We start from the raw sequence: 12,596 nt of genomic DNA, 5'->3' as shown, positions 1-12,596 counted from the left end.
AAACTTATTGTAAAGTGTTATCAAAATGTTAACAAATACAACTCTCAATTTTAATAATGTGCGAGTAAATGTTGAAATTAACATCAACAAAGAACAATAAATGTTCTAGTAATGTTAAAGTTAACCAATGAACCTTATTGTAAAGTGTTACTAAGATTGTTTTTTTTTTTTTTTTGAATTGCTTAAATAAAGTGCTTTGTTTTGTTTTTATTTCTACAAAATATGCTCCACCCTGAAAGTACTCTCTCAGCTGAGAACTGTTGGATAAAACAACAGCGAAACCCATGGGAAAAGGTTTTGGAAATTTGTGAGTTATTCATATGTTGGTTAAAAGGATTAGAAATCCTAATTTGGGTATTTAAGATTTCTCAACATTAAATATTTAAATGATAACTGGAGCATAAATAGCATTCACAAAAGATTCAAAACCAGTGCTTGTTTTGAGACAATGTGCAACACAACAAATAGTACAAAGACGTTTAAATATTACATTTAAACAGCACAAAGAACACAGTGAGGGTCATGAATATTTAAAAAAAAAAAAAAAAAAAAATCTACTGAGCAGAACCAGAAAATCTTAATCCCATCATTTTGCCTAACAAACGGACCGCTGTTTAATTGCGTAACTCGAGGAGGTCAACAGGACACGGTTACAGAGATGAGGCGGGTAACGGAGCTTCTTTATCGAGCACTGAATGGTAGAAGCGTTTGGTATTTTCTACATCTGCACTCCTATAGGTCAATCTCAACGCCGTGTAACTTAACCAGCTAATAGAATGAGGTGAATAACGCCGAGATCCCGCCCACTCATCACACTAACCAATAGGAACGCGACCATGGTTGTCAAGGATTGGTTGAATTCATCTCGACTCCAGGACGAGACTTCTACGTTCGAAAACAAACGCAGTATAGAAAAATTAATGCTAGTATAATTCCCGAATCATTTCAACTGGACTGTCAATTTTTGGGTTTATGATCATATATCCGCAGCAGAAACCATAAAATCATGGAATATGGGGACAGCAGGAGCAGATGGCTGCAGCGCTCGTAGCCAACAGGAAGAGCTAGCCTGCTAGCTTTCAGGCGAATTTCACTACGGACAAATCGACCAGAAATTTGAAGGAAAGCCCGTCAGGTAAATATGCTGGGCTTTTATTACACTACATGGATATGCTCGCGCCGCTTTAAGGAAATCACATAATGTTCAAAGTGAAGAATGTAGCATGTTTAGAGATTCAAATTGGACCGTGTGGGTCTGCCTATGTTGTCCAGTGAGCTAACCGGACCTCGGTGGTTTGGGATGAAGTCCATTAACTCGACTCCACCGAAAGTGATATATGGCCCCTCGCGCCTGTGACCGTTAATAATCAGCATTCATGAATTGGTAAAAATCAATTGCCCTTTTACCTTTAGTCAGGTGTGTTGTTTAATAACAACTAATTGGCGCGATCAAAGGTGCTCGATGACAGATGAGGGTATCACAGTGAGACCATGCCGCGAAATGTGTTATTTACTATAATCTAATTTTATTACCAATTTTGACTTTCATTTTCTTTTCGTCGCTGTGATTTCTGGACCGTCGACTGTGCTGAGGTCTTTCTGAGCTGGTGTTTACACGCTCGCGTACTACTCGAACTCGATTACAACTCAAGTGTTGAAGTGTTTTCAGACTCAATAGCTGCTTTGTAGTGCGACTCCTGACCTGTCACAGCGGAGAGAAAGGTTATGCGTATTTTAATCCAACAGAGGAGGAGATTTGCTTGCAAGAAAGCAGCAGCAATCAGCAGGGTTACTGTACAGACACTATGCAATGCAGTGAACAATAATATATGTAAATTCGGTCAGTTACTTGCAATGAACACTAAATGTCTTCTGTGATAAACAAGGTAGATCGATGACATTTTATTCAGCATTTGCCAACTAGAGTCTCTTCCTGAGGAAATAAGAAAAGTACATTTTTGCTTTGCCAGACTTTTTTTTTGTTTTGCTCTTCTGCTGTTTACTCACTGTAAAACAAGTAATTGAACATTAACCTTATGCTTTCATACTTTTAGATTCTCTGAACTATAAGTAAATTTGGATTTGTATGTTTACTAAATGCAAAATGCTACATTCAACCAATACATTGATGAAGATGTGTTGTTAAAGAAATTTTTAATTAGTAACGGTGAATTGATCTATAATTTTGGTTGATATATCTATAAGTACACTACCGGTCAAAAGTTTTTGGACGGTGAAATTTTTTAATGTTTTTAAAAGAAGTCTCTTCTGCTCACCAAGGCTTCATTTATTTGACCCAAAATACAGCAAAAAATAGTAATATTGTGAAATATTTTTACAATTTAAAATAACTGTTTTCTATTTAAATATATTTTAAAATGTAATTTTTCCCTGTGTTGGCAAAGCTGAATTTTCAGCATCATTACTCCAGTCTTCAGTGTCACATGATCCTTCAGAAATCATTCTAATATGATGATTTGATGCTCAAGAAACATTTATTATTATTATCAACGCTGAAAACAGTTGTGTACATTTTTTTTTTTTCAGGATTATTTTATGAATAGAAAGTTCAAGAGAACAGCATTTATCTGAAATATAAAGCTTTTGCAACATTATAAATTTCTTTACTGTTACTTTTGATCAATTTAATGCATCCTTGCTGAACTAAAGTATTAATTTCTTTAATTTATTTCCAAATAAAACATTTACTGACCCCAAACTTTTAAACGGTAGTGTATAATGTTACAAAAGCTTTCTATTTCAGAAAGAAAACTTTCTATTTATCAAATAATCCTGAAAAAGGCACTTTGGTATTTTCACCAAAAATGGTTTTAAGTCAGTTATTTACATCTTTTGCTGTAGTGTGTCAGTAGGAAATATCAGTTTACATTTCTAAACATTCCTTTTGTCAGTAATTGTAATAATCCAGTGATATTTTAGTATGCACAATGAGTCTGTCAACAGCCGGTATGCTCCACATCTGATCTGATCTTTGCGTTTAAAACAGCTTTTGTCCAGGTACACTTGCACATAGTTTTTCAGATAGCTTTGGAGGTAGGTTTCTTCAAGCATCTTGAACACATTGCCACAGTTCTTCTAGATTCAGGTTATGAACTATTCAGAACTCACTATTAAAGTTAGTGAGATTATTACTTGTGTGCTATTATAATAATTTGATGTGTGCTATTATACAATGGGTTATCAATATTTTAAATGTTATTGACCACAACTACTGTTACAGTCCCCCCAGTAACACTGTGTAATAAATTCAATATTACAGTCTAGTGTTTCTCAATGCAAGTAAGTTAAGGATACTTAAATTTGTGGAAGTCCAGCGCACGGGCACTAAAAGTAAGTTAACGATACTTAAATTTGTGGAAGTCCAGCGCACGGGCACTAAAAGTAAGTTAACGATACTTAAATTTGTGGAAGTCCAGCGCACGGGCACTAAAAGCCTGTCAAACAGCGCCTGATTACTAAGTTATCTTTCGAGTCTGATTGCTCTAATACTGTCAGATACACACAACATTTACATAAACAGTTGGTTATGTCTAAAGTGAAGGTAAACGTTTCAAAGAAAATTGGAATGCGTGGCTGTATATTAGAGATACTAAGTGACAGAGCAGCCTAATATTAACCATGCTGCCGCTTGTCCTTAAAGGGATGGTTCACCCAAAAATGAAAATTCTGTCATTATTTACTCACTGTAATATTGTTTCAAACATGTATTTTTTTCTTTCTTGTGCAGAACAAAAAAAAAATATATATTTTGGAGAATGTGGGAAACTAAACAGTTGCTGGTCCCCATTGACTTCCATAGTAGGAAAAACATATAGTCACTGTGCACCAGCAACTGTCTGACTTACCCACATTCTTCATAATAACTTATTTTCAACAGTAGAAAAACTCATTAGGTTTTAAAACAACTTGAGAGAGTAAATTGTGACAGATTTTTTTGTAGTAACTATCCCCAACTATCCCTAATAAAATAAAACACGAAGAGAAAATCACCCACTGCTCTTGACTGAGAACTTTAATACATTAGCTTTATTAAGAATCAATGTATAATTTATACAGTTAAGTCTAGTGTTTTATTTTTATATTTGTTCATTTAATTTTTTACTTGAATGCTACTGTTACACCTACTGTAGTTGAAAGAAAAATAAAGCACTGTTGATTTCATTTGATTCATGTGTTGCCTATCTTTTTCTAATTTTTTATCTTCGCCACTTTGGCCTAAATGTCTGCCATTCTTTTTTTATTTTATATTTTGTTATTTTGTAAGGCTTAAAATAGGGAAATTAGTTTAGCTGTAATACTCAGTCATTTGCAAAATAGTAAAACCAACATGAAGAATTGTGATAAAATCGTGAATCGTGATTTTCCTGAAAAAAATCGTGATATGATATTTTTGCCATATCGCCTATCCCTATTTCAGATTGTTTCTAGGTCTCTAAAAATGCACATCAAAAAAGTAGATTTGTGGCACTGATCATCTGGCTTAGTACAGATGGTCAGATGTTCTTGCTTGCATTGAAGCTCAAGATACTCTTTTGAACATTCTCTCACGTCATACTGGATAACATGATCAGGTTTTACACAGAACCTGAATTTGCACTGCTTGACCTCTGCTGTCATTAGGGCAAAAAAATCACTTTTCAAATTGGGATGATAATATCATTTATAATAAAGAAGTTGTTTAAAATGGCAATATTTTCACTAGGGGTCTCAGATTATTGGACACCACTGTAAATACATTTCTTTTACAGTAAGATGAAGTTATATTTGTAGCAGTCTGAGAGGAAAAATTACCATTGCTCTCCTTCTTCTTTATACTTTATGCTTGTGTTGAATGACCTGCAGCTGTTTGAATGTGTAACTCACCAGCTTCATTTTGTTCCAGCATGTTGATGGTGGGCGACCATGGAGGGATCTTATAGAATGAGTGTGAGAGAGCTTTGTGAGACAGATGATCTGGCCACGAGTCTGGTGCTGGATCCCTTACTGGGGTTCAGCACCCATAAGATGAACATAAGGTACCTATTCAGCTCTACTCTCTTGTGCTACTGCTGTATACAAGACGGACAGATTTTATGCACAGTATTTAAAGAAAAACTATTTTTGTTTTGTTATTCTGATGGTATTTTCATATACAGAGATAAATAATAACTGTAATCTGTTTGTTTTACATAGTAATGTGTAAAACATATGCTGTGTCCCAATTGCCCTGAAAAGTATTTGAAATTAGAATTAGTGTGTCCCAAATCGTAGTTTGTTGAAATGAGGATTCCAAAGATATGGTCTACTTCTTCCAGTTACAATCCGAAGTGCAGATCCGTGCACACTCTGACAGCTAATATTGCCCACTACCCATTGCGTGTTGGATGAGGATTTGATACAAACTTGAATAAAAAGTGTTAAAAACTACAAACATGATGGATATGTTAGTAATACAGAGGTTTAGATAAAGGGGTTTGAGTGATTTATAATCAGTATTTAACCTGATGAAAAGATATTGGTAACACTTTAGTATAGGGAACACACATAAACTATTAACTATGACTTTCCCCTCAATAAACTCTTGATTTAGTTAGTAAGGTAGTTGTTAAGTTTAGGTATTGGGTAGGATTAAGAATGTAGGATAAGGTCATGCAGAATAAGGCATTAATATGTGCTTAATAAGTACTAATAAATAGCCAATATTCTAGTAATAAGCAATTAGTTAAAAGACCCTAAAATAAAGTGTTACCAAGATATTTATTTAATATTATCCACATTATATTTCATCTGTAACTTTCATCTGAACTTTTATAAAGATACGTTTGGTTATTAACTGAAGAGGGTTCTCCACATGAAGCGACTGGCAGATCAACATGCTACTACATTTCTCTCAGATATGGCAGGAAATTAAATTAAATTGAATTTGGAGGATTTTAACTGTGACAAGATGACTGACAGGGCAGTTTAAACGGTGACAGGATGCACATAACTAAGTGACAGAGCTGTCCGTTGAAGACGCAAATATGATGAAGTAGTATGACCCAAGGCTTGGTTACTATTCTGCTACACACTCAAAAGTATGTATTTTTTCTTTTCTTCACAAAAACAGTACATGCTTTTAGGACATAGTGTAGGCAGCGTGTAGGCAAATTGGGATGCAGCAATAGACTACTGTTTAAAAGTTAGGGGTCAGTTTTTCAGGTTCATGTTTTTGAAAGAAGTCTCTTATGCTCACCAAAGCTACATTTATTTGATGATAAATACAGTAAATCAGTACTTTTGTGAAAAATTATTACAATTTAAAATAATTGTTTTCTATTTTAATATATTATAAAATATAATTAATTCCTTTGACAGTCTTCAGTGTCACATGATCATTCAGAAATCATTTTAATATGATGATTTGATGCTCAAGAAAGATTTCCTATTATTAATGCTGAAAATGATTGTGCTTCTTAATATTCTTGTGGAAGCACTTTTTTTTTTTTTTTTAATCTTCTGTAACATCTGCTGTCTTTACTGTCACTTTTGACCAATTTAATGTGTTCTTGCTGAATAAAAGTATTAATTTCTTTTTAAAAATAAGTTTTATTGGCCCCTGACTTTTGAACTGTAGTTTATTTGAAGTTGATTGGATTTTAGTTGATTTCTTCCATTTATAATTGGTTTTTTTTTTTTTTTTCATTCTGTGAATGTTTTAAGTCCTCCCCCTGAGATCCGGCGATGGGGCTACCTCAGAGAGACCCTTCTGCGCTTCAAACGCACACATGACTTCCAGGCCACCTTTGATGCTCTGTTGGATGGGGAATGGGTCAGTGGCTATTTCACTGAGCTGGGTTCACACCGACAGGAGTTGTTAAAGCAGCATGTGAGTATAATATGTTATCCAGAATTGGTGAACGTTCACCTTTCCCTGTTTGTACATGTGTCATCATGTTGTAACATTGGTTTTCCTTTACATCAAAATGTTTGTCTTTGCTGGATCACTTGTTTGCTAACTTGATGAGTACAGTCTCTCTGCACACATTTATAGTAGATTAGAGAAGACATTTCATTCATACACACATACATACATACATGCATACATACTATAAGCTGTGTGTGTGTTCCCTGTATAATTTACAGGATTAACTGAGGGAGAGTCTCTTTCATAAAAAGCTAAATAGACCAAAAATACACTACTTTTTAAAAGTTTGGGGTCAGTAAGATATTTTTTTTTTTTTTTTTGAAGAAAGAAATTAATTCCTTTTTAAATACTTTTAAAATATAAAAAGATCTTGATGACCCCAAATGTTTGAATGATATTGTAAACGTACAGAATGAAATCGAATCGAGAGCTTGTGAATTGGAATTGAATCGACTTGGGAAATCTGCACTGATACCTTGCCCTAAGGAAGACAACAGAAATGTACCTACTATGCTCTACGATAATCTGACTCCCTGAAATTGAATCTCCAAACACTCCAGTAGTAAACGTTCTGAGTGTGGTGTTGTGTCTGTGAGGGCTTGGCTTTTGTAATGCAAGTTATTAGACTGGTCTGATAAAAGACAAGCACAGTGCACAGCATTATTTTTCTTTAAAGTGTAGTAATTACTGAATGTTGCAGTGTGCTTTAAAAACTACTTTAACTTCATCTCTTTTCTTTAGATGTATCGCTATATGACAGCTTTTCTGTTGGACAGTGGAGTGAACATTGAGCCGTGTAACCGCTATTCCTCTGAGACTAATGGAGCTAAAATCACATCCACCCGGCACTGGTTAGAAACACTTTTCTTTTTTCTTTTTTTTAAATAATATAATATAATAATGATCATTAAATCATAATTTTTTTCCTGTTGATCAATGTAAAGCTGCTTTGAATCAATCTGTATTGTATAAAGTGCTATAAAAATAAAGGTGACTTAACATTTAATCATAACATTGGTCTACTTTTTAATTTTGTTAACCACCATATTTGAGGATATGATGATGTTGAATTCTCCAGGTTTGTGGGAGAGCGGGTGGAGGTACTGCAGGGCTGTATAGCTGAGTTAAGCCCTGAGGATAGTGCCGTGCTAAGAGCAGGAGTGAATGACTTCAGTGTCATGTACTCGACGCGCAAGAGATGTGCTCAGCTTTGGCTGGGGCCCGCTGCCTTCATTAATCATGGTGAGAGAGCCTGTATACTTTTACTCATCAGTAATATTTAATTTTTCAAAATGTGGTATTTGGTAAGGTACGTGATCTGATTGTGCTTTTTTTATTTTCTCTCTCTCTTTTGTTTTTTTGTTGTTTGGAGAAGACTGCAGACCCAATTGTAAGGTAAGACACTAAGTTATTACTCTTGCTTTTGTGGGGAATATTTAAAATTTCTTGGTTTTATAAAGATCCTGTACATATGTTGTGTATCTTGCAGCATAAATGTACATTTATACAATTAATGTGTTAAAATCCTCTGTAAAGGAGTCACAATAGATCCGCGCATACGGTCTATGTAAACGCAGCTTAATAGAACTGTCGCAGTTTACGTCTTTAATCATTTTCAAACTGCAGTATTGACAAGGTAAGGACAAAACCACTTGTCTGGATTGCTTCATAAGCTTTGATAACCCCTTTGCAGTTAAATATGGAAAAATGTCAATCGTTCTTTGTTCTGTCTCTTGTCATTTGTTTCTTTGTTCTTCATTTAATTTTCTGTCTTGAATAATTAAGAAAGCAGTGTTTACTTAATTGAAAAACACTTGCTTGAATGCTACATGGTATTGCTTTAATGTATTATCTGTTCAAATAGCAAAAACTGTGCTTCTGAACACACTCCTTACTATGGTATCGAAAATGATTTCAAGAATCATGACATTTCACTAATATTGGTATGGATTTACTGAACCTCTGGTATCATGACAACCCCTACTAATGATAACAATACAAGCAGAAGTGATTACTTGGATATATAGCATTGACATGGAGACATATGGTAGGATGAGCATGAGACAGTGTGCTGTCTTGTTGTGAATAAGAGAAATGCGTATACTAGTAAAGGGCACTGTTGCAGAAATACTGTCTTTTATATATGCGCACATATTCTACTGAGAGGTTGTGTTAACTAGGGCTGGGTATTAACACAAATTTCACAATTCGATTTGATTTTGAATTCAGGAGCTTGCGATTCGATTCAGTTTGTATTTCAATTTGATTTGATTTTATATCGATTAATTGGTGTATGTATCAATACAGTACATGGACAATTTTCTCAAAGAAAAAAAAAATCTCCCAACTAATTTTGTAAACTATAGAGGGTTGGTACATTACTGTAAAATTAAAGATTAAAATTAACTCATTTGTTTAGGCCACTTACATTTAAATTACATATAAGGAAGTTGTTATAATATCAACGCTCTAATAACGTTTTAATGACAATCGTTTCTACTCGTTTCTTGAAATATAAACAATTAAATGATGGCTGTCATAAAAACATGACGGTTTTATTCAAACATTGAAGAACAGGTTAAGTACAAATACAATGAATATGCAAAATAAGTGCACATCTTTTGCAAAATGCTTCTCTCTGGAGTTAAATACCAAAACGGTATATTTTTCTTTTAATCTTATAAAATTAACATAATTTTAAAGCTGAGACTTTGTTTCTTATCAAAAGTAGCAAAACACAAAGCTTATTGTGATTTATTGGATGGGAGGCACACTACAAAGTTGTATTCATTCATCAACTGAAAACAGCATAGACGAACCAATACTGATTCTTAAATCCCAAGAATCGATCTTTTGATCAAATCGGGAATCGATTAAAATTGAGAAATCAATATTTTTAACCAAGCTAGTGTTAACTTAAATTATTCTGTCATATACATGCTTTTGAAAAAACGGACAGATAATTTCAAGCACGGTCCATTATTTTGACAGATAAAAAAATAAACATTTAAACCTAGCTCATTTTTAATATTATCTATTTGTATGTGGTGTATATATGACATCTGTCTTTTTCTCTCTCTGTAGTTTTTTTTTTTTTTTAAATCATAAAAAAAAAACTAGTTAATGTTTTGTCAAAAGTCTGGGTCGTTGTAGTCATAAATGTAGACAACAACTTATACATAGACGTACATAGAAAAAATACACTACTGTTCAAAAGTTAGTAAGATTAATACTTTTTAGCAAGGATGCAATAAATTGATATTGAGTATCTGTAAAGACATTTATATTGTTACAGAAGATTATCATTTCAAATAAATGCTGTTCTTTTAAAACATTTATTTATAAAAGAATCCTGAACATAATGCATCACAGTTTCCACAGAAACCCCCCCCCCACACCTTTTTAAAATTACATTTTACTTAATTTGTTTTACTTGTTTCCTGGCATATGACTAAATAGATTATAGTCAAACAGTTTATACTGAAAAGTAATTTGCTCATAATGTTTGTTTCTGTTCCTCCTGTTAGTTTGTCCCGGGAGATAAGAATGGAGCTTGTGTAAAAGTGGTGCGGCCCATCTCACCAGGGGAAGAGATTACCTGTTACTATGGGGACAGCTTTTTTGGGGAGAATAATGAAATGTGTGAATGTTGCACGTGTGAGAGGTGAGAGTAAATCTGTTAATACTGCTTTAAGGCCATCTGCTATTGATATTTTAGTTATGTTAGATCTATGATGCATAATTATCTCAATGGATGCGTGTAATTATTTTGAGCTGTATTAGGTTTTTAATGTCAGTTAGGTTTCTAATGACAGAAATCCATTTAAAAGCCTTTTAAATATACTTTTATCACAAGTCTAATGATGCCAATCTATGCAGGAGAGGGGAGGGATCATTTAAGAAGAGAGACCAGTTACCAGATGAGGACTTGCTCCGGGGATCCTTCAGGACAGAAATATGAGTTCAGAGAGACCGATCTAAGGCTTAACAGGAATAGGGGAAATGGCACTCCAAAGCCATTTCTCACTGTATCAAACTCGGGTATGCTTGTTATACCATTCACATTTTCTTTTTTTATATTATTTGTGTCCCAGAGTTAAATGTATGTGTTTTGAGTTTACAATCACAAAGGATATTATTACATGCAATTTCCTAATAATCTGGTGAAAAAGCTAGTATTGTCAACTAATCTCACTATTATCAACCACTTAACTCTGGCTGTCTGTTCTTCTCATTTGATTCTTTGTCAGTCTTGCCAATGAGGAATACATTTTCCCAACGGACGAAGCGGAACGCCCTTGTTTTGAGCAAGATGAGAAAGACTGATAGGCGGAGGAGGGAGGAGCATTGCAAACAGGTGGAAAAGAGAACACAAAACCTCTTATCTTTTCCTCACCTCGAGCTAAAGGAGCTGAGCATCTGCCTCTATCGGCACAGCACAAATTTCCTATTAAGCTGTAAGGACCCCTTGAGCAAAGAAAGGGCACTGCTCTACCTAATTGAGAGAGAGCGACCAAAACCAGAGAGGATCACAAAGAACAGCAAATTTGTCTCTCCAACAGCCAGCAGTGCTAACATAAATGGACCAGAGGAGAGAAAGGGTGAGGATGGAGAAATGTTAAATGCAGACCCTGTCATTAGATTTAAACCCTTCACTCTTGGATGTGTTTCCAGTGTACATGAAAGAAACGGTATGAAGGCCAAAGGACGTAATAATGATGCATCTTCTGTTAGAATTGTCCAAAAGGGCATTTCTTCAAGGACCAGGAATATTCTTCGTAGTCGTTGGAGCAGTCTCCGAGCAAGGACTGGATCTAAACTCTCCAGATTCAATAAAAGCAGGACCAGACTGATCAAATCGAACTCTAAACTCTCTACAGATCGAAATGAATGCTCTGTTTCACAGACCAGAGATGGGAAAAAAGGAAGTGAGGTTGAGTCCAAGGACATTACTAATGCTGTTTTAATCTCTCCTGGTAAACCGTGTCCTGATAAAAATGTACACATTGATGGAGACGCTGGAGCTAACAGTGACAAATCATCACAAACAGAGAGCATGGTGATCAGAAAGGCGCAGCAGCGAGTCTTTAGGGATCGCCTCAGGGAAGTGGCTGGTGACGGGAAACACATCAGCGGTTCCATTACTCCTAGGGAAGGTGATGTTAGTTCTTGTGTAGCTTCAGAGACCTCAGGGGATAACAAGCAAAACCACAGGCAGTCTGTCTCTTCTAGTGCTGTAAGCGTTACGCCCTCCTTGTCCTTACCATCTCTTAACAGTCCTATCTCTTTCCTCTCAGGGTCAAATCGTTACCTCAGAGTAAGTCTGGTCAGGGTGGCTATCCCAGGAAAACCAGAAGTCGAAAGTACAGGTCAGAGGAAGGCAGACAGTAGAAAAGACAAGGGTACAGTCTCACCAGCAGCATCAGTACAGCAGAGCACAAAGTTAAATGGGAGCAAAGAAAGCAATAGACAAGGTAAGAAAGGGGTAAAGGAGTTGTATTTCACACCAGTAAATATGGAGAGTGCAGATAAGTACTTAAAAGTAACATGTGATTTAGAGATTGGCAAAACACATCCTGTTGTGAAAGAACTTGTGGATGGCCACAGTAAGCGTGAAATTGAAGGTAAGGAAGATAATAACGTTGTAACTGTTGCATCTGTTGAGGTCACAATTCCCAAAAAATCAGAA

General features: G+C 35.1%; 1 protein-coding gene across 1 annotated transcript; it reads left to right on the top strand.

The window, feature by feature from the left end:
* The first annotated feature begins 826 nt into the window (after positions 1 to 826).
* Positions 827 to 11,389, top strand: kmt5c (lysine methyltransferase 5C). Its single transcript, XM_051887578.1, has 9 exons — positions 827 to 1,135; positions 4,904 to 5,036; positions 6,703 to 6,868; positions 7,649 to 7,758; positions 7,986 to 8,149; positions 8,283 to 8,302; positions 10,435 to 10,571; positions 10,787 to 10,948; positions 11,158 to 11,389. The coding sequence occupies exons 2-8, from the start codon at positions 4,924 to 4,926 to the stop codon at positions 10,866 to 10,868; spliced, it is 792 nt and encodes a 263-aa protein (XP_051743538.1). The 5' UTR covers positions 827 to 1,135; positions 4,904 to 4,923; the 3' UTR covers positions 10,869 to 10,948; positions 11,158 to 11,389.
* The last annotated feature ends 1,207 nt before the right edge of the window (positions 11,390 to 12,596 follow it).

The sequence above is a fragment of the Ctenopharyngodon idella genome, chromosome 3, assembly GCF_019924925.1.
Source record: "Ctenopharyngodon idella isolate HZGC_01 chromosome 3, HZGC01, whole genome shotgun sequence".
Taxonomy (NCBI): domain Eukaryota; kingdom Metazoa; phylum Chordata; class Actinopteri; order Cypriniformes; family Xenocyprididae; genus Ctenopharyngodon; species Ctenopharyngodon idella.
The sequence above is the reverse complement of the archived record's forward strand: the minus strand, read 5'-3'. Positions and strand labels throughout refer to the sequence as shown.